Source organism: Schistocerca americana, chromosome 4, assembly GCF_021461395.2.
Source record: "Schistocerca americana isolate TAMUIC-IGC-003095 chromosome 4, iqSchAmer2.1, whole genome shotgun sequence".
Lineage (NCBI taxonomy): Eukaryota > Metazoa > Arthropoda > Insecta > Orthoptera > Acrididae > Schistocerca > Schistocerca americana.
The window spans coordinates 758,891,061-758,917,192 of NC_060122.1; the positions used below are offsets into that span (position 1 = coordinate 758,891,061).

At 41.0% G+C, this 26,132-nt stretch overlaps 1 protein-coding gene across 2 annotated transcripts in view; it reads right to left on the minus strand.

The window, feature by feature from the left end:
* The window catches only part of LOC124612771 (beta-mannosidase-like), a 298,303-nt gene that overhangs the window by 173,144 nt on the left and 99,027 nt on the right, over positions 1–26,132 (minus strand). For both annotated transcript variants that reach the window (XR_006979569.1, XM_047141165.1), the window contains exons 4-5: positions 12,052–12,251; positions 4,946–5,204 (exon numbers count right to left, since the gene is read on the minus strand). Coding sequence is in view for 1 of the 2 variants with exons in the window: in XM_047141165.1 (XP_046997121.1) it covers positions 4,946–5,204; positions 12,052–12,251 (459 nt within the window). In the remaining variant the exon portion in view is untranslated. The remainder of the gene's footprint in view (positions 1–4,945; positions 5,205–12,051; positions 12,252–26,132) is intronic.

The following is a 26,132-nucleotide window of genomic DNA, read 5'->3' on the forward strand; positions in this document are numbered from 1 at the left end:
TTACTTTCTTTCATGGTTGTGAAACACGGACCCTTAAGATTAGAGACAAGCAGTGTATTGATACATTTGAGGTTTGGTGCTATCACAGGATGCTGCATATAAAATGAATCAAAAGAAGAACAAATGTGTCCATTATGGAGATCTTAACATCATCATATGCGCTATTCATATTCAAAATATGTCACTTACATATCCATGTACAATCCTTCGAGATCTTTGAATCATCATATACAAACTGCTCCCATCCTCCCTCCTCTGTTGAGATTTTGAAATTGTAATGATGCTACTTGTACTGAAATAAGTCACTTTTATTCCCGTGTCCCCCTTTCTGACATCTCTGAGCTGTAAAATATGATATTCATATTGAAATATATAACACTTGTTTTGAGATAATATCTTGTGTGTTCCTGTTTGAGAGCTGCAGCCACTCTGTTACATTCCCATCTGATGATAATTCATATAAGTACTTAGACCTAAACTTTGGCAGAGTCACAGTTTGAGAGAGATGGGTATTCTTATTTATAACCACATGAATAAATTCTTGATATATAATCATGTTCATCAAACATACCGTTTCCTCACACTGAGTTAGTTCAGTAACTATATACAATGATATTATGCTTCTAATGTTTGTTGAGTAAGCAGCTGGCAGGCTGTAAGTTGCTGACATATATCAGTCTTGCATTTGACCTTCACAGACAGACATCCTCCAAACCTAATCCACAAACAGATTTCCTGTGCCATATATTTACACTCCCACAATCCTCATACCACCCTGAAGAATCAGCTACAAAGGAGTACCCCAATCACCACCTAATATTCCCCTGGACTGGAACAACTGAACCCTATCCTCCACCTGGGCTTTATCTCCCACCTTGCCCTAAAATGATCCTTCCCACTCATCCTAAAGTGGTGTTCTGTCACCCAGCAAACCTACACAACATCCTAGTTCATCCGTATGCCAATCCTTCTCCGAACTTCTTGGCACAGGAATCGTGTCCCTGTGGCAGACCGAGGTGCAAGACCTGCATAATCCATAAAGCCAGCACATCCTACCCCACTCCTGTGACAGGCATATCCTACCCCATCAGAGGCTGGGCCACCTGTGAAACCAGCTGTCCACCATAACGATTGGTCACCGCCAAACAGTTGTCAAGTACAAAGTTGACCACCCAGTGGTGCAGTAAGCAGCTGAGCACAACATGCTCAATTTCAATGGTTGCTTCACAACCCAAGCCATTTGGATCCTTACCTCCAGCACCAGCATCTCTGAACTGCGCAGATAGGAATTATCCTTACAACACATCCTCTGTCCCCCGTAATCATCCTGGTCTCAACCTTAGGTAACCCACAGCCCCTGCACCCTACACCTAAAAGTTTCCCCTTCCTCTGACCTGTCATCCTCTCCCAATTCATGTCCTCACATTGCCTTCAGCATGCACCACTTCACATCAGCTGCTACAATTGTGCAAACCCATAGACCTGTCAGCCCTCCTCCCACATTCCCAGCCGGTAAACCAAACACTTCACTCTGAGCCACTAGCCATCCACCCCTAGTCCCCTCCTTGCCCCCCCACCTTCTTCTCCCTCTACCTAGCCCACCAAATACTACCCCTACTACAACCAGTCCACCTCGTGAAAAACAGCATTGGCACTGTTAGTTCAGCTGGTGGCATAATGTAGGGGCATAGTCTCTCTCTCTCTCTCTCTCTCTCTCGGTGTGTGTGTGTGTGTGTGTGTGTGTGTGTGTGTGTGTGTGTGTGTGTGTATTTTACTGTATCTCATCAAAGGCTAACTCCAAAAGCTAGTAAATTTTCTTTCTTCTGTGTGCCTATTAACAGCTCACCAAGATCTAGCAGAACATATAGCAATAGTGAACATTACAAAGACCCTGCTAGTTGAAACACTCATGTTTTTTGCTTTCTTTTATGGTTGTGAAACATGGACACTTAAGATTAGAGACAAGCGCTTTATTGATGCATTTGAGGTGAATGCTCTCCTTTAATCCAAAAGTATTTACAGTCTTGTGTCTTTATTTCTCAGTAGTCATACAGTAACTTCAAACTTTAAAATAGTGTACATATACCACAATAAGTTTTTCCATTTGGCTTCAATGGAAGTCAGGCTTGTACGAGTAAGAATGCTAAAAAATATTTATATCATAAAAAATCACATGATAATACTGATTAGTTTTAATATACTTTCACATTTATATTTAAGTAAACGTTATTAGGAGTTTTTTGTGATATTTTCAGTGGTGCTGGTCAAAGTAACACTCATAACGTATTGAGTAAGTGACGTAGGCTATGATATTTCCTGCTCTGAGGCCATTTCGTTATGGAATGTAATCAAGGTGACCCTACATTAACTGAGTGCTTAATAATTATTTCATCTTTAACAGCTATGATTGGAGTTCATTGTATTGAACCCAGTGACAGTTGCTTATCATTTTAGGTTTATTTCTTAAACAACAGTACTGTATATTGAAGATGAAAAATGCAAATGAAGCAGTCTGAGTGTGGTACCAGACAAAACTAAACAAGGTAAAAAAAACTATTTAAGCTTTGGAATATTTATATGGTTACATATTTATTAGAGAATATGTAAGGAATTCCAGAACTGATTTATTTAATTAACATCATTTATAAATATTTAATCATATAGGATGAATATCACATTGATGCTATTGCAAAGTTATGCATGAATACATGAAAAAGAGAAGTAAACCTGGAAAAAGTAATGCAAAATGACCCAATCATATTTTTTTAAACAAAATTGTTTCTTGGTGAACATGTAACTGACACTGGCATGGAAGAGTAGGATCCTGAGATCACTTTTTGGAGCCTGTGGGCATGAAGATGGTGATGACCATTTCACAGAATCTATGAACATCACTATCTTCCAGTTTACCAGTGATGCACCCACAGGGAGGGACTCTGTGTTGTAGACTGGAAGGGTATCTGTCTTTGGGGTTATTGTCTTTATTCCTAAAGTTTCAACATTCCTGATCTCTTCTTTCCTTTTTTAGTTCACTCTTTAGGGTAATGGTTCTATTTTCCTTCTTCCATATTCAATAATCCTTAGAGAGACTCCTTTCTTTTCTGCATAAGTTTTTTTCCAACATATCATTTTTTTGGCAAAATTAACCTGGATTACAAATTCACAGTGAGAAATATTTACATGGACCTACTGCATTAAATATAAAGGTTGTGTTTTGTGTTAAACAGAAAAAAATTACGTCTTCAGTTGGTAGCAGAATAAGCCTTCTTGAACTACAAAAGATTCAGTTATAGCATGAATTTTTGTTTATATTTTCTAAAATATGTTAAAGTTGTATGTATGCCCTCTGGAAAGAACTGAAATTAGGTAAAGATTTACATCGCTTTTTCATTTGTCCTTAAAATACATGTTGTTGTTGTTGTGGTCTTCAGTCCTGAGACTGGTTTGATGCAGCTCTCCATGCTACTCTATCCTGTGCAAGCTTCTTCATCTCCCAGTACCTACTGCAACCTACATCCTTCTGAATCTGCTTAGTGTATTCATCTCTTGGTCTCCCTCTACGATTTTTACCCTCCACACTGCCCTCCAATGCTAAATTTGTGATCCCCTGATGCCTCAGCACATGTCCTATCAACCAGTCCTTTCTTCTTGTCAAGTTGTGCCACAAACTCCTCTTCTCCCCAATTCTATTCAATACCTCCTTGTTAGTTATGTGATCTACCCAGCTAATCTTCAGCATTCTTCTGTAACACCACATTTCAAAAGCTTCTATTCTCTTCTTGTCTAAACTATTTATCGTCCACGTTTCACTTCCATACATGGCTACGCTCCATACAAATACTTTAAGAAATGACTTCCTGTCATTTAAACCTATACTCGATGTTAACAAATTTCTCTTCTTCAGAAACACTTTCCTTGCCATTGCCAGTCTACATTTTATATCCTCTCTACTTCGACCATCATGTTATTTTGCTCCCCAAATAGCAAAACTCATCCACTACTTTAAGTGTCTCATTTCCTAATCTAATTCCCTCAGCATCACCCAATTTAATTTGATTACATTCCATTATCCTCGTTTTGCTTTTGTTGATGTTCATCTTATATCCTCCTTTCAAGGCACTGTCCATTCCGTTCAACTGCTCTTCCAAGTCCTTTGCTGTCTCTGACAGAATTACAATGTCATCGGCAAACCTCAAAGCTTTTATTTCTTCTCCATGGATTTTAATACCTACACCAAATTTTTCTTTTATTTCATTTACTGCTTTACATATTTACCATGTAACGTATTGTTGTGTGCACTGCATTATGCAGATTTTAGCAGTGTCATGTTTATGAAGGGAGGACTGAATAGTGTATGAGTTAAATTATTTTTAATGATGTGCTAACAACCAGGTTAGAGTAAGAAGATGTTGTCAGAATCCATAGCATCATAAGTTCACATCAGCTTTGGATAACCTAATATAAGCTCTACAATGCGTAATTATATGGTAACAGATATTAACCACAATAAGATACTGGTAAGTCAGTAATAACAGTTGCCAATGATAACTGTCTGAGGTGGAGCAAGTAAGTATTTAAATGGTAAACAAAGGTACAATAAGCAACTATTTAGGAGTTGGTCTCAAAATAAATGTACCATACAGAAGAGAGAGAGAGAGAGAGAGAGAGAGAGAGAGAGAGAGAGAGAGCGAGAGAGAGAGAGAGAGAGAGATGTGTGAAGTGGGAAACAGGATATGCCCTAATATATGTGGTATGAAAGGAACAGAGTAAGTGAACCAAAGAAAGTTGATCTATGCCTCTAATGAGAAAATTGAGAAATTGCATTGCATTCTCTCTCTCTCTCTCTCTCTCTCTCTCTCACACACACACACACACACACACACACACAAATAGATAAACCACCTCAAACTTTCTACTGAAAAGAGATATATGTTCATATACTGACCTCTGGATAATACCATGTGGCTTCAAACTGAGGATCAACCAATTGGTCTGATGTTATTTTCATCGTCTTTGCTTGATTTCTGTTATTTCCTCCTGGAATTGTATTTATTCCTAATGTTAACTGATCACACATAGTATCATAAGGAGAAATCTCCACATGCTGAGTTACCTCGTACATCTGGCTTGTTTCATTAAACAGCACAGAAACATAGTAATTCTTGATGTAACCATTATTTGCAGCAAGCAGCTCTACATTTTTCCTGGAAATTTAAACAGGTAGTATTAAATTCTTATCTACATTTACACTTACAAGAATGAGGAGCAGTCTTAAGGATGACTACATGGATTAAAGAATTTGAAATAAGAAATAATTTTGTTTCTAACGTGCCTTGTTTCTGAGGAAGATGTAATAAGCCATAGCAGATGTATATCTCAGAAATATCAGCATATATTTGTTGTGTCATTGACAATGGACACAATCAGAGCTGGTGCACTGAAACAGTTAGTGACTGATGCCATTGGCGGCACTTCGAAGTTCACTGCCAACCACAAGCGAGGCCCAATCAGCAAACTCTATGTCACCACCTATAAGGTGGACTATTACATCATGATAAGTGGTGGCCACAGGCAGCAACATATGGTTTATGTTTGGCATTAGCATATGACAGTTCTAGTACAGAGTTGCAGGGTGGCAGTTTGTAGTGGAGATCAGCCTGTGAGGCTTAGTCTAAGGATGGAGTCACCTACGGCCTTCACATAGGTCTAATATTTACTACAGTGATTGACAGTGTGGCATCCAGGATGGACATAGGCTAGTTGACATTGTATTCAGTAATGAAGGCCTTGACAGACCACTGCTTTGCTGTATCTATCTGCAAGTGCATCCAACAAGATGCTGTACAATGTAAGTATTGCAGAACAATAAAGTATATATTTGTGTGAGACTAATTTGTTTGCACTGTCACAGTTCCTCCATCTGCCTTGGAGCTCCTAAAGCTAACACAACATGTGTGAGGCATTATACTCAGATGACCTGTACACAACAACATTTGTATAACTGATAATATGAATAATTTTGAATGATGCAAAGTATATATTTTTACTTATGGCAGCTTCAATGAAATCCATCATTTGTATTGGCTGTTGCACAAAACTACTTTTGTCACTATAAAGGAATAGACAACTGCTTCCTTCCTTTCACTTTCATCAACTGATATTTTGTTTTCATCGTAACTTCATTTGAGACACAGTAGAATGCGCTGTGTATTCCAGCTTCTAACACTGTTGACAAGTTCTGTGTCATCTATCATATTTTTTGACTATAAGACACTATAGACTTTAAGATGCACCTTAATTTTTAAGCAATTAAAAACATTTTTACCATTTTTATTATTAGATTACAAAGCCAGACTAATAAAAAATTCTTAGTTCATAAAACTGAACTGACTTTTAAAATCCCTGAGAATCAGCATCTGAACTTTCTTCTTCTTCTTCTTCTTCTTCCTCTTCACTGTCATTGTTGTCTTCTTCATATATAAGATGGTCTTCACTGCCATTGAGAGTCTTACTTAAGATATTCTTCTTGAAAGATTTAAAAATAATGTCTTCTCTCACTCTAGGTCACAATTTTTTTATCCACTAACACACTTGTCTGATTGTATGTCGTATTAAAGCTCTGTTCGGCATGAATTCATTTTGGGTTTCATCCCTCATCCATCTGTTCCAATTCTCTTTCATACACACTTTAACTGGTTCATTTATTGAGACATCAAGAGGTTGCAGCTGTGAAGTAAGTTCTCATGTAATAACAGCAAGCTCTGTGTTTCCCTGTCTCAGTTTCTTGTTCACAGAATTTTTCAAATTACTTCTCAACTGATCTAGCACAAGAAGAGAACTCCTCTTCAGTAAAGCACCTTTCCTTCTCTCCCACACTCTGTAAACCCATAATTTCATACCAGCCTTGTCCATCAAACCCTTGTATGTACATGAACAACAACACCCAGGAGTATTTCAGAAGCCTTTGGCATTGTTTCATGATTGAAAATGATTGCTGGATTAAGTTTAGCACTGTCAGCACAACATGAAAGGACAACAATGTAGTGCATTTTTTTTATCTCCACTTGTTTTTATAGTTACAGTTCTAGCATCTTTCATGGCTTCAGTTCTGTTACTTGGCACATCAAATGTCAGAGGAGTTTCATACATATTCACTATTTGGCTTGGTTCCATATTGGTTTTCTTTCAATATTGAATAATAAATCAATGGAAAGATAATATTTTGTCTTCATACTCTTGTGGAATTTTCTTAAATATTTTGGTTTTGGTTTGCATGCTAAGTCCATGACACTTCAGAAACTTGTAGCACCAACCAACTCCACCCTTAAAGTCTGTTGAGTTCCACTGTGGCACTAGCTTACGAACATGTATTTGATTAATTTTGGTATTAAATCCAATGGCATGATGGCAGGAGGGGACTGGAGCAATGGGGTTGGGGATAAGGATAAGGGGACTAGGCAGTGGCAATAACAGCCAGTGATGGGCCAAGTGACTCAAATACCTGGTGCACTATGATGGCAGTGACATTGGTGTCTGTATGGTTCCACACAAGAAACACTGTAAAGATCACAGCAGGAAATAAGAATTCCAGATGTGAATTAAATGCTTGTCCAGCATGATGTGGGATGCTACAGGAGCTGGGTGGGCCTCATGTTGGAATAGTGGCCAGGAGTGCTGCATTTTGAATGACGCCAGTTATGTGATGAGGCGCTCTTTCAATTTACTGTACTTGTTGAACTGCAGAGGGCTATGGATGGTGTTGTGAGCTCCTGCCATGGCAGCAGACTCGAGCTTGGTGATAGTAAGGGTGAAGTTTGTTGTGTCACTCATAGTTCCAGACCTGGCAAAGATCACCTTGACAGAGAAGAACCATTGGCACAGGTCACAGGTGTCAATGGTGAGGAGATGGGTAGAAGCTCTGTTTAACAGATAGGTTGATGATGCGACTGAGGCATAGAGGCACTCAAGAGCTGTGCAAGCTGCCTGAGCCAGTGGTTTGGATGAAACACATTCTGATGTGGATGACATTTCAGGTGTCTGCAAAGTGGAATGTTTCCTTGATGTAGACTGCATATCAGGCATTTTTAGGATGAATCTGATTGGGACGGAGAATGGAAACAATGAGTAAAATCTGGATTGAGCTTATGGAGCAACACAGAGGTGCACAAAAGACAACCTAACAGGGAATGTGCACTGAATGGAGCAATCTTTTGGCAGCACTAACTATTTATTAAGGTAGAGGTCACTGTATGACATATAACAATAACAAAAGGGGCATGTTCAATACAGACACAATTTAGGAGTGATCACACTGTGAAAATTCTCAGTTTATCAGTGCCAGTATGGGAATGAACATATGCTTAAAGTTTGTAGGCCTTCTCTTGAACTACACAAAATCAAAAAGCCCAACATGGACACATAAAGTTCATCACTAGCAAAGGCCAAGGGTAGCTGCGAATAAAATGAAGGGGGAAACTCACAATACACTGTTGCATGTAAAAGGAGATGCAAAGCTGTGTGCTAATTCTAGGGGACAGACCACGTGGGTTCTCAGTGCTGGAACAAAGCAGTCCGACATACAAGGTGTTTATGCGTGCTACCAAACATGGGATTTATGTCCTCCAGAAACTGATAGGTGACTCCCCAAAGCATTGTAAGGAAACTGAAAGGAAAATGGCATGTGAGTCATGAACCACTGGATTGCTCCTCCTCAGGAAGCTATTGCACTTGCTAGCTATCTGCCCCAAGTGATGGCACAAGGTCAACTCATCCAATTTGTTCTCGAATATACAGCACACAGCTCTCCCTGGGTCCTCACTGAGAGTACTGGTCCAAAACGAAAGGTTTCACACACAGAAGCACAGGCTTACAATCACTAGCATTGGTTCACAAACACTAGCACAGGTTCACAAATACCAGCTCTGGGTCATATTGAAAGGCAGAGCATTTGCACATATATTGCATCAACCTTTTGTCACTTGCAATTGCCGAAGAATGCCTAGCTCACAAGCGGATGGGAATTCTGGCTGAAAGATGGTAGGCAGCCTGTGGTAGAGGTGAAAAGAAATTTCAGTTTGCAGGTGTCCACTACAATGCTGATACTTCTAGAGCATGTATGTGTGAATGCAAGAGAAAATCATCTGCTAGAGCAAACAGAGGGGCTCATAAAATTTATAAATGAGGTAGTTATCTGTTTGTGTATAATCATCCTGCTCAATAAGGACACCCTCAAAGTGGTCAGGATTGTGATATGGTGATATTTTTTTTTTTTTTTTTTTTTTTTTTTTTTTTTTTTTTTTTTTTTTTTTTTTTTTTTTTTTTGGGGGGGGGGGGGGTGTTCCTAACTATCTGTTAAAGGTAGTTTTCAGAGATGGAATTTTGTTATGTTTTGCAGGATGTCTGGTTGCACACTCTACTAACAATAGATTGTTAGCTGTTTAAAATTTCCTCCAATGGTTACAGTATGATTGGGAAATATATGTACTAGGAAACTGAGGTTTCTCCGAAGTCTTTGGTTACGTCTGGAGGTGAACCAGGAGATTGATAGAAGGATCCAATTATAAGGTTATGCCCATCCCTGATACAAGTCTTGTCCGAACAGTCATACATGCAGCTTCAGTTCCTATCTCAGTAGATATGAAATCCTTTTCTACTGCAACATATACACCACCTCCATTTTCCATTAGTCAATCCTTTCAATAAATTAAATTTTGACTAATTGTCTCACTATTACCAATTTTGGGTTTTAATAAACTTTCTGTACTAGTATTATGTGAGCTCCACTGCTTTTTAGGAGAACTTCAAGTTCTGGGACTTTAATGCACATGCCGCAGTAGCTAATGAATAGGAATTGAATACTCTCATCTATGGGGGTCATGTGGGGGCGGGGGTGGGGGTAGGATGGGGATGGCATGCCTCTTTCAATTTTACTCATAATTCTGGGTCTGATACAGCTACTGTTATCTGAATTGGATAGTGAGTTGTCTACTCTAAAAAGCCCTTGTGTGCAGCCCACACAAAGTCATTTATCTTGGTATCAGCCTCTGATGTGCAGTGCACACAGGGCCCTACACTTCTCAACTTCATGGTTCAAAGCTAGGAAGTTGCAGCCTAGCTTGTCACAGAACCTTCAAAGGCTCTGGTTCAAGTCTTCCAATCGATGAAATAGGAGGCTGTGATCAGTTATGATCCTGCCTTTTGCAGGCAGTGCACTATCAATTGAATTATGGCACCTGTGGAAGTCCTGACTGGCTTAGAGTTTCAACTTGTCATTCATTTCCATCTGTTCCTTCTTTATAGTGTGTGCTCTGCTAGAGATGAAAAATGTCACTTCTTTAACACCATTAAGGTTGTTTTTAAGTCAAACTCCTTGCTGAATCTTCTTGTCCACAGGTGATGGTCCAGAAACCAACATGGAGACTCTGTAGTTTATATACGTGTGCTGATGAATGAGTGAAATGTCGAACCTTTCAGACAATGTGTAAATTGTTTACAAATAGTATAATTAGTACAGTTTCTTTTTGTGAAGATGAGGGAATATGTCCTGATTAGTTATATGATCTAACCATTTAATCTACAACGTTCTTCAGTGGTGCCACATTTACAGAGCTTCTGTTCTCTTCTTGTCTGAACAGTTTATCATCCATGTTTTACTTCTGTACGAGATACACTCTTGACAAATACCTTCAGAAAAGACTTCCTAATATTTAAAATTATATCTGTTGTTAACAAATTTCAGAAATGCTTATCAACACATGTGACAGAAGAAGCACCAACTTGTCAGCATCTGAGGCAGAAGCAAATACATCAAGACATATGGACTTGTGAACAGGAAAATACATGTGATCGGAGGCTTTTCCGGTGTTTGTGTTGTTTCCAGGGCTCTTGGGTGTCCATCCGGATGCGATCGTTGAAGTCCCATAATATTCCATCAGAACCACCTGATGATGGTGGAAAGGTTATTCGCCGAAATATCGTGGGACTTCAATGATCACATCCGGCTGGACACTCGAGAGCCCTGGAAACAGAAAAATACATATTGAATTTCAGCACTGATGATTTATGAATAGTTGGACCATTAAGAGGACAGAAAACACACTAGCTCAGTCAGAAATCTTTCTGAAAATGAGGTGGAAGCAACAATAAATGTGACGGGTTTTACAGGTACTAGTCTCTAGTCCTTAGTTTCCATTTCAAGTTTTAATTTCTCCTGATGCAGGAGCTACCTTCAAGTCACTCTATTCATGTGTCTGACAGGCTTTCTGTAAATGTGCATACCAAAGTAACTGTTAAATAGTAGTAAACGTCCTACTTCAGTACTTCAATAATAGATATTTTATCTTTAATTTTGTATCGTATGCTAAATTAGAAATAAGACAAGTTCGTATTATTGTAAGACATTCATTTACTGTAGACTACATTTATCTAAAATGAGTCCATACACAGAAAACTCTGTGCAAGTACAAGATGGGAGGCAGAAAATTCTGATAAATTTACAATGGTAGCTAGTCAAGCAACCAATAATTAAAATATAATCATGTCAGAGAATTATCAAAATGGATTGCATTGTTATCCATGCAAATTTTCTGTTGTGCATGAGTGAAAATTTGGAGATCAACATGAACACTTTCAGCAGTGCTGGTGGTGTTGGGCAACTGAATCTTCAATTTTTTATTTATTCAGATGAGACCTGATTGAGGCTATCCATGTATGTGAACTCACAGAACAAGTACCATTAATCACCAAAAAAATTTTAACAGCTGTAGCATAATGTTAAGATTGGGCCAATTTTACTTTGGCTACTCTGTATAACATGTTGCTTACAGTAGTATGATTGTATACATATAAAGGTGACACTCATTGGAGGTAAGCACACATTTTGTAATTCTAGAATCAGCCACTGTAAACACGCATGAACAGACACATGCATGCATGCTGCTTGCACGCACGCATGCACGCACACACACACACACGCACACACACACACACACACACACACACACACACACACACACACACACACACACACACGAGAGAAATTAACTTGCTTACCATATGCTGACTGATGGGAAAGCAGGTCCCCAATCCCAAGAGAAAGATGACTGCATTTTACGCAAAAAATTTACATGGCATTCTCCATGATATTCATCTGGTACACACTCAGGTGGTACAATATAATCTTCTGCCGTAAAACGATCCAAGGCTGATATCACTGCAGACTGAAATCTCACTTCAAGAACGTTTTCTCCCTCCTGTAGTCAGAAGACACTCCTTATTACCAAATTCAAAATTTGAGACTGATATTATTAAGTGCTCATGAGTGGTAGCAACAGTTCATGAAGAGACATTTGTGGGAATTAGATTTATTAGAAATTTTAGTCAATAAATATGTAATACTGTGAAATCATTCACTCACATTCTGGGAGGGGGGGAGGGGGGGAGTAGTAGTAGTAGTAGTAGTAGAAGAATAAGAAGAAGAAGAGAGAGGGGCAGAGGGGGAGAATAGCAGTATGGAATTAAAATAGAACCTAAAATCTATTTATAGCTCAAATGTCTTTTGGAATTTACTGCATTTTTTTATATGTATATTTCGCAGAATTAAACAAAAGTGCAAAGAGGAAAGAATGAAAATTTCCTTAACTGTGAACACAGAACAACAATGATGGAATCCTAAGCAGCTGAAAACAAGCGGAAATATGTAAGGGCTCTTTGAAATTAGAGCAAAAGAATTTATGAGGGTTGACTGAAAAGTAATGCCTCCACCTCGGTAACTCTTCAACAGTTGGTAGCATTGGTACACGGCAGGTACTGGCTTGTTCCATAGCCTCTTCTATACAGGTCCAGTTGGTGGGAAGTCTTAGCATTTAACGGTTGTGTTGTTACAGTGTAAAGTATGCAACCCTGCATAGACGGTCAGTCAATGTGACAGCAGAAGGTGTCACTCCAAAGGAGATTCAACAGAAAATGAAAGCAGGTTATGATGATTGTGTTGATGTGAGTACCGTGCATCATTGGGAGAGTAAGTTTAAAGATGTTGAGGCAGGGAAAATCTGACCTGTGTGACAAACAAAGAGTTGGATGTCCTGTGACAGCAACCTAACAGTGACAGTGTTAATGAACTACACCATACTCATTTTCATTCGAATGCCTCTGTGTATTGACATTCATGTGCAATGTACCAAATTATAGACACCCTCCAGAGTACAGCAACTGCTGACAATTGCCGCCATATATGATTGCCTTCCATTGCAGAGAACCGATATTTATGGGTTTACTGCGGAAAAATCCATCCTACAAGTGACCTTCCTGTGCCAGACCACTTTTTCCACAGCCTAAGTCTGAACTTTACTTTCCGTGCAATACCATACATCACCTGGGTGATGTCACACTTGTTATGGCCATGCTGCAACCTGCATCACGTCATCACAATGATGTCACATCAACAACAGCCTTGCTGTGCTCCATGCTATGCCTGCCACTTGATGTCACTCAACAGGCAGGCACACCATGTCTACCTGCAACCGTGCAGGGTTCTCACACCTCATGATCACAGCATATCAGTATGGTAAGCCTGACCTCAACTATGACCCATGCACTGCGGGAGCACAAAGAGTACCTACAACAGCTGCCGTGTTGGGTGACCTACACTGATGCACCATCGACCATGATTGCCACCAACCAGAACTGTCCACCATACCACATTCCTTGGTATGCCACTACTACGCTGTCCTTCATGACGCCAAAGCATCAGCCATGGCAAGTGCCGCATCCCGTGATAATCGATCACGACACCTGCATTACCGACACATCAACAGTGATTACCCCACCATGATGCCAGCTGCTGCCTCTATCAGCACCACCAAATGGTGCTCATGAAACCACGCAATGTACTTCATGTGATTGCAACAACTTCATACTGGTCCCATCTCCTCACCACCAAGCAGATTATAACTGGCCACACACCAAGATACATTTGTCACTGCTACAAATAGATTTCCCACAAGTATGGTTTGTATTCTGTGAGTGCATGCTGCAGTTGGCCAGGATCACAGACGATCATGGCAAGTTTTTGGTGCTTTTGAACCACCTTCACACCAACACCAATCTTACCACTGACCTCCTATTGCATGCACAAACCACTGGCAGATACAAGACAGAAAGACGCTCAAACCACAGTGCCTGTCACGTTCACCTGAACAATAACTCCACCTAGCCATCGCTGAGACGTTGCTGGGCCATGATACCCCATCAGTGCTCTGGTGCAGGTTGCAATTCCGAATTGACACAAACATGTTATGAGATCATCCTCTATGGTCACTATGGCTTCTCGAGCTGCCTGAAAACATTAATCACATCCATGCTAATGCATGGGAACAAACTGCTGGTAACCCCATTACACCTTACTGACCGAATGATTGTCCCCACGCAACATCATGTCTTGATAAACACTCGCATCAGCTCTGGTAGTATTCACTGTGCAGTGCCTGGTCTACTGACAGTTGCTGAGCTGCTCTCACTTCAGCTGAGCCCTTCCATGCCATGCCTGCAGTAGCCTCACAAGACTCCACTGTAGCGATGCACCAACAATCAGATACCATGACGGACCCAAGCACTGTGTTTGTAGAGGAATGTAAACAACCACCTGCTGCACTCACACCCAGCTGTTGACCCATGCCTAATCATCTAAACAACTCAGCCGGCCAGAACATTGCTCCTACTTGGCCATACTGCCCCTGCTGGTCTGCTGGTTCAGCGCACCCTTCAGTGCTGACGCATGCCGCAGTCATTGACCCTGGAGCTACCCAAACTAATACAGTGGCCTTACACAGATGCATCAGGTTGCTTCCCTGCTTCAAGCCGTCTCACTATGAAACATGACAACACTCATCATATCCCGTGTCTACATTCTAATGGCATGTGGCTCTTCGTCTACAACAACTGTCTTACAGTTTACTTCCTAGTCAACATGGGCACTGATGTTAGCATGCTGCCATCTCAGCTGGCACCTGGAAAATGTACACTATCTGCTATACAACTACACGTGATGAATGATTCAGTGATTCCCATGATAGGCACAGCTTCTGTCACAGTTCAACTGGACAACCATACCCCTCACCCATGGACATTTTTCGTGGTTGATGCCATAGAGCCAGTTTGAGGCATTGTAATCTTCTGTTGGACGTGGGTAGGGCCTTAATAATACATCATGACTGCCACATGCTGGTCAGTCCAGTAAAAAGTGACAACCCACAGATGGACGAGACACCACCACCTGCTCCTCCTACCTCTGAAACAGGACTGAAACTGGCATTACCAGGCATTGTTTGAGGAGTTTAAAACCATGACTACTGTGTACACCAACCTATGCTGCACCAATGCTATCTCATGAGCAGCTAACAAACACGTCTGCAACCGCTGCTGCAAAGTCACGGCACAACTGCACATCACACAGCAACAGCTGTTGTTGCACCAGCAACAATGAGAGCTGCCCGACTGAGATGCCACCAGGCCTTGAGAACCACATGTCAGACCAGTGCCTCTTACTTCTGGTGATGATGTTCCTGTGAGTGGACGTCACAAAAACAGTGATATTGCTCTCATGAGTGGGTTGCGTGTAAACAATGATATCGCCTCTGCGAGCAGATCGTGTGCCTCACATGCTCCTCCACATCAGCATCAAAAAAGATTAACATCGTACGCAAGAGTACTGTACACAGAATTAATACTACCCTGATCTGACACCAGCCCCACTGCCTTGCCCCTCATAAACTAAAGGTGGCCAAGGCCACGATCAAGGAACTGTTGCCCCTTTACACGAGGGCAACATCAGGCCATCAGACAGTGCATTGGCCTCACTGACTGCTATGAGAATGAAAAAAGATAAAAGTGGTGCCTGTGCGGGGACTATAGACATTTTAATGCATGCCCCATCACTGATAGTTACCTCGTGCCCAATACTGAGGAGTTTTCCCAGGAACTGGCTGGTGCAACCATCTTTAGTGTGATAGACTGCAAAAGAGCTTATTCGCAGATCCCAGTGGCGACAGAGGACATCCCAAAGATGGCAATAATTACACCATTTGGCCAATATGAATTCCTCTTTATGCCCTTCAGACTAAAAAACATAGCACAGACTTGGCCATGGTTCATTGAAGGCTGGTTTTTTACCATGCACTTTTGCTGTTACTTGGACGATGTAATTATCTTCTCACAAACAGCTGATGATCATGAGAAACACCTCCAAGCAATACTCAAAAACTAGCAGAGCATGGTGTTGTGGTCAATGAGGACAAATACCAACTCCGGAAAAAATGTGTTACGTTCATAGGCCACCTCATTGATGCTTCAGGCATCTGCCACACCCTGGAAAAGATAGACCAAATGAATAACCTACCACCCCTGATGTACTATCAAGAGTTGTACTGTTTTTTAGGGGTTATTTAATTTTTACTGACAACACCTCCCACATCCCACAAAAAAAACTTCTGCCACTCACAGAGTCACTCTTCAGCAAGAAGGCAAACATAAGCTGACTTGGACTCCTGATATGCAAGCAGCTTTCGAGAACATCAGTACTGAGCTTGTGCAGACCACCACCCTCGCACTCCCATCGCTGGATGCCCATATGGTTATAATGGCTGATGCCAGCGACCTGGTGATTGGGGCAGTGCCACAACAGGAAGTCACTGTTGCAACCCAATTCCCATGGTTTTTCTCACGGAAACTTACTGACTCCCAAAATGTGGTCAAACTTCAACTGTGTGCTTTTGGCAATATAGGAGATGGTCCAATACTTCTGAGATGACATTGAGGGCTGGCCGCTTATTATCTACTCAGACAACTGACCTCTGGCTGACGCTATTAAAAACCCGCCAGCCATTACCTCCCCTCAATGATTCTTCCACCTGGACTCAATTTCACAATATATTACGGACGTCCACTATGTACAGGGAGCAGTAAACATGGTAGTTGACTACCTCTCATGACTTGCTGCAGCATACCTTGACTTCGACCAACTAGTGGAGGCACAAGCAACTCACACTGACCTTCAAAACCTGTTAACTGGACATACAATGGGCCTCCAGCTAAAGAAGTGAACCATCACCTGGACAACCAAACTAGTTTGGCACAACAGATCTCTTGGGAGGCAATGATCAGTCATCCCACAGAACTTCAGGAAGACAGTTTTTGACCCCCTCTGCACTTGCCTCACCCTGGAGTATGTCCGACACTGAAACTCATAATAGAACACATTGTTTGGACTAACATTAAATGAGACTGCACTGTTTGAAAGAGAGCCTGCATCCAATGCCAGCAGGCCAAGACAGGATGCCATGCCTAACCACCCTTTGGGAAATTCCCCATCCTGAAGGGCTGTTTCCAAGATGTCCACATAGACCTGGTGGGGTCACTCCCAGATTCAAATGGATACAAGTACATCTTATCAGCCATAGTCAGGACAACTCAATGGGTGGAGGCCACACCACTGACTGATATCAGCCAACACTGTCACCCAAGCTTTCATCACACTATGGATTGCACGCTTCGGCTGCCCAGAGTCCCTGACAACTGACCAGGGCTGGCAGTTTGAGTTGGCCCTGTTCTTTGAGCTCTGCCATCTCTGTAGGTGCCACCAGTTCCACACGATAGCCTACTATCCTCAATCCAACGGACTTACAGAATGGTGGCACCGCACCCTCAAGATAGCGCCATGAACAGGAGTAGACGGAGGCCCTCCTCTGGGTGCTGCTGGACATACAAGCTGCCTAAAAAGATTATATGGATTCCTCGCTGGCAGAGGGGCTCTATGGGGAACTGATCACCCTCCCAGCAGAGTTCATATCACAAACCACCGACCCTGTGGACGTTAACCTGGCGGACCTAGTAAAACGCATCCCACCACCGTCACACCATGCCAAACCATCTTTGTGCACAAGGACTTCCAATCGTGTACACACATCATGGTCAGGACTGATGCCGACACACTTGCTCTCCACCCTGTGTACAGTGGCCCATACAGGGTGTTGAAATGGAGACCAAAAACTCTTGATATCTGTTGAAATGGAGGCCAAAACTCTTGATATCTTGCAAGCTGGAAAAAGGACAACTGTGTCACTGAACTGCCTAAAACTGGCGTGGACTTTAGCAGAGACATATAGTGTTTACCCTCCACTGGCCCCAGCTCCAGCCCCTCGAGCCAATTTACAGTTTGCCTAGACCCATGAGACTACCTCCCAGAAGACATTTCGTAACACTGCAGGCTCATTACTTGTGGTTACGGCCAAATCTGACAATAGACAGTCGGGCTACAGCATGGTCTTGAGGTCATTAGAGCATACCATGCCCCTTTTGCCTACAATTGAAACAACAGGTCTGAAATCCATTCTTCCTTCGTATGGCTATCTGCTCATGTAAGCCTCAGAGCACTCCATAACGATGACTGACACCCCAGACACTGCCACTGGTGGACCGACAACCTTACCAAGACCAGACGACACACCACCAGCCACCAACACCTCAATGGATACTGCCAGTACCCCATCAGCACCGCCACTGACGTCACAGGCTGGCCACCTTTTACGGCTGCCCAGGCACCTGGTGGACTACAATATGGTGGCCGTTACCATCACCAACAGGACAATGCATCATGACGTACACCAGTCACTGTGCTCCGCACTTGCGGGGGGGAGGGGGGGAGGGGGAGGGCTCTACCCACCAATAATATCGTTGCCCTACCGCAGCAACAACAATTGTATCTTTGCCATATCAGTTCTCTGTAGTACACACTCGATGCTATATATGATGTGTATATGCTGTGTGAATAAAAGTATTCATAGTCAGTGATGGGAGTGCAAATGGTTATTTATTGTTGTAATTATCATGTCTGCTCCCCACTATGAATAAGTTCTTCATGTAGGGAATGTGAAAACTGAGTGATTAAAGGTGTTTCGTGCATTAAATGGGGCTCCTGGTCACATGAAAAGTGTGTGAAAGCAAATTTGAAATTTATCAGTTATGAATTTCTGTGGACATGCCATAGCTTTTTACATGATGAAACGGTCGATGTTTTAAGTGAAGTGGACGCAAAAAACAAAATTATAAAGCTACTTCAATGTGACATTGAAACTCTAAAAACAGAATTATTCACTATAAAAAAAGAGAATGATAGATTGATATGTGAAAGCCAGTCCTCTGTGTATGAAATACAACAAACTGAAAAGCAATACGGCAAAAATACATTTATGCCTATGAACACTATAAACAACAAAACATCCATCATTTCTGAAGTCACAATAAGCTCAGCATGCCAAAAATCTGTAGATAAATATGAATGGAAGATGGTGACATACAATAAAAGAAAATAGAACACTGCGGTTAAGCAAAGGAATGAAAATGAGTTTCTAATAATTGGTGACTCACTGCTGAAAAATATTTCTGTCCCCAACTACAAAATCAACGTCAGACTGGGAATTAGAATGAAACAACTAACAAATATTTTAAAAACATGGTAAAGTCAGAACAAACGAATACAAAACTGGATTTTGGAACCAAGACTAATTACAGTGGTGTCATTATATGCCTTGAAACAAATTCAGTAAGAAGCACCAGTGACAAAGAAATTATTAACAAAACAAGAAATGTGAATCGCTCGGCAACAAGTATCTGTTCATGATCCTGGCTGATACTTAGCAAAATCATAAAAAGAAGATCAGTGAGTGACAAATATACCTCCAAAATGAACTATGCCATCAAAGAACAGTGTGATTGTCCTGCTGCTGTTTTCGTAGACCCAAACAAATTTCTGAGTGAAAACTGCCTCAGAAAGGATGGTATGTATTTAAACTGATTAGGGTCTGTAAACCTTAGCAGAATGTTTACAGAAGTCTGCAAAATAATCAGAAGAAAGGGAAACTAATATGGTCTGATGGGGGTGAAAAACCAATTGCTGCAGCAGAAAAAGCAAAAAATAAGCAACACACAAAAAAGGAGGGACTACAGAATATGCTCTCAGAAGGCAGCCCACAACATGGAAGTCAGAAAAAGAAAAGTTATATAAATGTACTATATCAGAATATTCAGTATGTTGGTAACAAGAAATGAGAAGCTGAAGTAGTCCTAAGTGAAATGCAACCAGATATGCTATGTATTAGTGAACATGGTCTAACTGAAACTCAGACAGCTAACTTGACAATAAAGGACTATATCTTATCCAGTCATATCTGTAGATCTAAACATATTCCACTTATATTAAAATAGAAAACAGCCCCTAAAGACTGCAAACAGTAAAGGTGTGAGATTACCTATAGCTAGAGAAAAAGACTTTGAAATTACTGGTGTACTGACTGATGACTTTAGATTGTATTGTGTGTGCAGATCAACAAGTGACAAGATTAGCAACTTTCCAAAAAATGGCCAACTTACTACTAAGAATGAATATGAGGAAAAACATCAATATATGTGGAGACTTCAGTGTTGACTGAGAAAAGGATCAAAACCAAGAGAAGATTTTGAAGAATTGTTAATACAATGCAATACAGAGGCAACAACAATAGGTCTAATTATGAGTCATGTGCAGTCCAAATAAATATCTGATCATCATGGACAGCTGATCTGCTTCTGCAGAACTAAGAAAATAATAGCTGAACCAAGACAAACAACCAAAGAAATCAGGAACATCAATGAACAAAATATTAACATCTTTAAAACAATATTATCCAGGGAAACCTGGAATGAAGCCCTACAAATACAGAATGTAAATGAAATATTTGATTCATTTATTACAACAATTAAACACAATTTTATTGTAGCATTCCCCAAAGTAATGAGACAATAAAAGATGCAGGATCAGACAAAGTGGATTACCAGTGAAATAATAGAACTGCAAAGGAAGCTGTATGATCTGAGGTGGAGAGGAGAAGCTGAAAATTATAAAATGCTACAAAAGACATATAGAAAAATAATATGAGAGGCAACACTATGAGCAATTAATACTGCCATAATGAACTCAAGAAACAAGAAAAAGGCAACTTGGAACACAATTAATGGTTAAACACAGGAAAAAGCTGGATCAAACAAAGAAACCGATATCAGGTCAATGAAAATAAGCAACACAGTGGTTACAGATGGTAGAGAAATAGCTAACATACTCACCGATAACTATATAAATGTGGAAGAGAACTTAAACCTGGAAAGAAATAATCCCCAAAAGAAGGTTACTAAGTTACCACAAAAATCAAGCAGAACGTGCTCTTGACACCAGTCACATAAGATGAATTGAGGAAAAATAAACAGAAACTGAAATCCAAGAAATCAGCTGGTTATGATGAAATATCAAATTATTTAATAAAGCAAGTAAATGAGCAAATAATCTCACCATTGCTGGATGTCGAAAACTGCTCTCTCAGAGATGGAATTTTCCCAGAAAAACTGAAGATAAGCAGGATGTACAAGAAAGGGGATAAGGATGACCCCAAGAACTACAGGCTTGTTTCACTTATATCAGGTTTCTCAAAAATCCTAGAAATGCTTATGTATAATAGATTAGTTGATTGTGGTATCTGGACTAATACAACATTCTCATACCATCACAGCATGGTTTCAGGAATGCTAGCTCTACAGAATCAACAACTGTCAGTCTGACAGAATATATTATATGGTCCTTAGATGAAAAACAAATTGTATTTCTGGATCTCTCGAAAGCATTTCGCACTATTGATCATGAAATTCTGATAAGAAAATTGGAAAACTATGATATTTGAGGGCAAGCATGGAAGTGGATAGAACCATATCTATGCAACAGGAAGCCACATGTATCAATAGGGGATAAATATCACTCAGAAACCAAAACTACCAAATACGGAATGCTGCAGGGATCGTAATGGGGCCATTACTGTTTAATCTGTTTGCTAATGACATAGGTGTTGAAGAGAAAGAGAAGAAAATATTGTATGCAGATGACATGACAATAATGAACAATGACCAAACTGTGACTCAGTTTGAGAGGAGAGCATACATATCTACAAACACCACAGAGCAATGGCTCCTGGAAATGGACTTGTTATAGACCTAAAGAAGTCTATGTATCCAGTGTTCAGAAATTAAAGAGAAGGCTGAGCACATGGGTTTAGAGTGAATGAAACAAGACTAGAAGTAGAATCCATTAGATTCTTAGGCATTACTGTGAATAACAAGCTGAAATGAAACCAACATATTAATTCTGTCTCTAAGAAACTTAGTTCCAACATATTAATAATAAAGCAGCTTGCACATTACACAGACAAACAGATTTTGTGCTCAGTATACCATGGACTCTTCAAACCATACTTGCAGTATGGAGTGGTAGTGTGGGAAAACGCAAACATTTAAGAAATAAAAAGGATGTTCACATTGCAAAAAGCAGTCAGAATCACATAAAGAAGAAAGATTGCTTGAAAGACTAGGCATTTTAACTTTTTCCACCTTGTACATATATAAAACTGTACCATATGTCTAGATAGTCTAGAGTGGAGACTGGACTACAAATACTAGTGCACACATCCACAACACATGGAGGAATAATGATGTACGAAGCATACCCCACCAACTGACAATGCTTGAAAAAGGACCCCAGTCCTCATGTACCAAATTACTAAGAAGTCTGGCTAAAAAACTGCATGACAATGAGCATGATACTAAGTTTTCAAATAACCTAAAAGGCTTTCTGGTGGAAAAGAAATTTTACAGTATTGGCGAGTACTGCTCACATTAAATTTGTAAATATTGTTAATTGTAATCAATGATGCTAGAACAGTTAGAAAGTATGTGATAATGAAGGTTTTTGTATTTTTGACATGTCCTATATTACATGTGCATTCACTGTACACCATATAATCCTACAGGATCAAATAAAATTCAGTTGAATTCAATCAGAGTATAGAACTCCTTTGTGATTCCAGAGATAGAATGGCAGTCGACATGGAAATTATTTTTCTTGTAGTGTTGTGGTTGTGAATTGCAGAGTTCATCCTAAATTGACTCTTTCTTTTATGATTAAGGTGTATATACACATACACACATCAAAAAAAGTTTTGCATCACCTCAGTTCCTAGAGTTCCAGAACATGTACAGAAAATTGAACTAGAGATCAACATAAACATCACATCCACCCTTGTTATTGCTCATGAAAACCATACATTGCATGTTGTACCACCATACAGTGAGACTTTCAGAGGTGGTGGTCCAGACTGCTGTACACACCAGTACTTCTAATACCCAGTGGCAAGTCTTCTTGCATTTGTGCATGTCTGTATTCATTGTGACATACTATCCACAAGTTCATCAAGGCGCTGTTGGTCCAGATTGTCCCACTCTTCAATGGCAATTCAGTATAGGTCCCTCAGAATGGTTGGTGGGCCATGTCATCCATAAACAGCCCTTTTCAATCAAGTCATTCACAAGATATGCACGATGGGGGCACGAATTGTCATCCATGAAGATGAATGCCTCGCCAGTATGCTTCTGATATGGTGGCACTACGGCACCTTCCTTGACCACCAGCAGCATACGTTGGCCCCACATAATGCCACCCCAAAACAGCAGTGAACCTCCACCTTGCTGCATTCACTGGACAATGTGTCTAAGGCATTCAGCCTGACCGGTTTGCCTCCAAACACACCTCCGACAACTGTCTGGTTGAAGGTATATGCGACACTCATCGGTGAAGAGAACGTGATGCCAATTCTGAGCGGTCCATTCGACATGTTGTTGGGCCCAACTGTACCAAACTGCATAGTGTCGTGGTTGCAAAGATGGACCTCACCATGGACATCAGGAGCGAAGTTGTGCATCACTTGTGCACAGTTTGAGTCATAACATGACGTCCTGTGGCTGCACAAAAAGCATTATTCAACATGGTGGTGTTGCTGTCAGGGTCCCTCTGAGCCATAATCCATAGGTAGTGGTCAACCACTGCAGTAGTAGCCATTGGGCAGCCTGAGCAAGGCATGTCATTGACAGTTCCTCTCTCTCTGTAGCTCCTCTGCATCTGAACAACATTGCTTTGGTTCCCTCCGACACACCTGGACACTTCCCTTTTGAGAGCCCTTCCTGGCACAAAGTTACAATGTGGCCATGATCAAACCATGGTATTGACTGTCTAGGCACGGTTGAAATACAGACAACACAAGCTGTGTACATCCTTCCTGGAGGAATGACTGGTACTGATCAGCTGTCGGACCTCCCGCAACTAATAGGCGCTGCTCATGCATGGTTGTTTACATCTTTGGGTGGGTTAGTGACATCTCTGGACAGTCAAAGGGACTGTGTCTGTGATACGGTGTCCACAGTTAATGTCTGTCTTCAGGAGTTCTGGGAACCAGTGTGATGCAGAACTTTTCTTGATGTGTGTATTGGTGCATAAGTGTAATGGTTCATGGGTCCTGGAGGTACTACTGCACAATGTTCCATTTTCAGCTTCACACAGTATTCTTATTGATTGATTTAGGATAAATACTTTTTTACCTTAGCTGCAGTGTCCCAGAAGATTGTGACATAGGACAACATGTAGTGAAAGTATTAAAAGTGCTTGTATACTAGCAATCATGTCTGCAAGGCACCAAAATAAGAAACACTTCTACATGAATACTGGGCATAACTGCACTTTCTGATTTGCTTATCCACATGCTGGTGCCACATCAGATAATTAATTATCCATTTAGGTGCCGAGGAATCAACCGAAGGAAACTCCAGGTTGGTATATTAACAATATTAAGAAAAGGATAGATTACCCCTCACAGTAAAGATGACCCATTGAGGTTTGGACAGGCACAAGGGAAAGACTGTTACACATCATAACTTTTGGCCAAAGCTTTCTTCAGCAAGGAAAACATACGCACATTCACGCTAGCATGCACACCTCATGCACACATGACACATATGACAGGCAGCTCTGACTGAAAAGTGACCATCAAATGAATAGCAATCTAAAGTGGGGTGGGGAATGGGGAGGGATAGCAGGGTGTTGTTTGGTGGTGGGGGGGGGGGGGGGGGGGAGATAAAATGCTGCTTGGTGGAGTGTGTTATGTACAACATAGGGAGTTGGGATGGGGAGGAGAAAATGGTGAGCAGAAAAGGAGAGGAACAGTGAAGGGAAAAGGGCAACACACAAAGAGGGTGAGTGAATGTGAAAAGGGAAGAGATGAGAGGACAAAGGGATGGGACGGGTTGGGTAGAGGCTCTGAGGACAGCAGGTTGCCATAAGTTGATGCCGCGATAAATTTGAGGTTGGAGAACATGTTGTAAAGCTAACTCCCATCTGTGCAGCTCAGAAAAGTTGGTGGTGGTGGTGGTGGTGGTGGGGGGGGGGGGGGGGGGGAGGATATGGATGGCCTATTCTTTGAAGCAGCCATTGAAATCAAGCATGTTATGTTTAGCTGCATGCTGTGCCACAGGGTGGTCTATTATGCTCTTGGCCACAGTTTGGCAGTGGCATTTTATCCTGGTGACAGCTGGTTGGTAGCCATATCAATAATAAGCTGTGCAATGGTCGCAGAAAAGCTGATATGTAGCATGACTGCTTTCACAGACGGTCCAGCCGTTAGTGGGCTAGTATAAGCCTATGATAGGACTGGAACAGGCAGTACTGGGTGGATGGATTGGACAGGTTTTGCACCTAGACCTTCCACAGGAATGTGATGCCTGTGGCAAGGGATTGGGATTGGGTGTGGCATAGGGCAGGACTAGGATGTTGTGGAGGTTGGGTGGGTGCTGGAACACCACTTTAGGAGGGATAGGAAGGATCGTGGGTAGGATGTCCCTCATTTCAGGGCATCAAGATAGGTAATCAAAGCCCTGACATAGGATGTGATTCATTTGCTCCTGTCTGGGTTGCTTTTTTTATTTACTTTTTTTTGTTTTTTTTGTTTTTTGGTTTTCCAAACTATCTTATTTCTAGGTAGTTTTCAGAGATAGAATTTTGTTATGTTTTGCAGGATGTCTGGTTGCACACTCTACTAACAAGATTGTAACCATCCCAATAGACTGTTAACTGTTTAAATTTTCCTCCAATGATTACAGTATGACTGGGAAATACACGTAACAGGAAACTGAGGTTTCTTCAAATCTTTGGTTATGTCTCGAGGTGAATCAGGTGATGC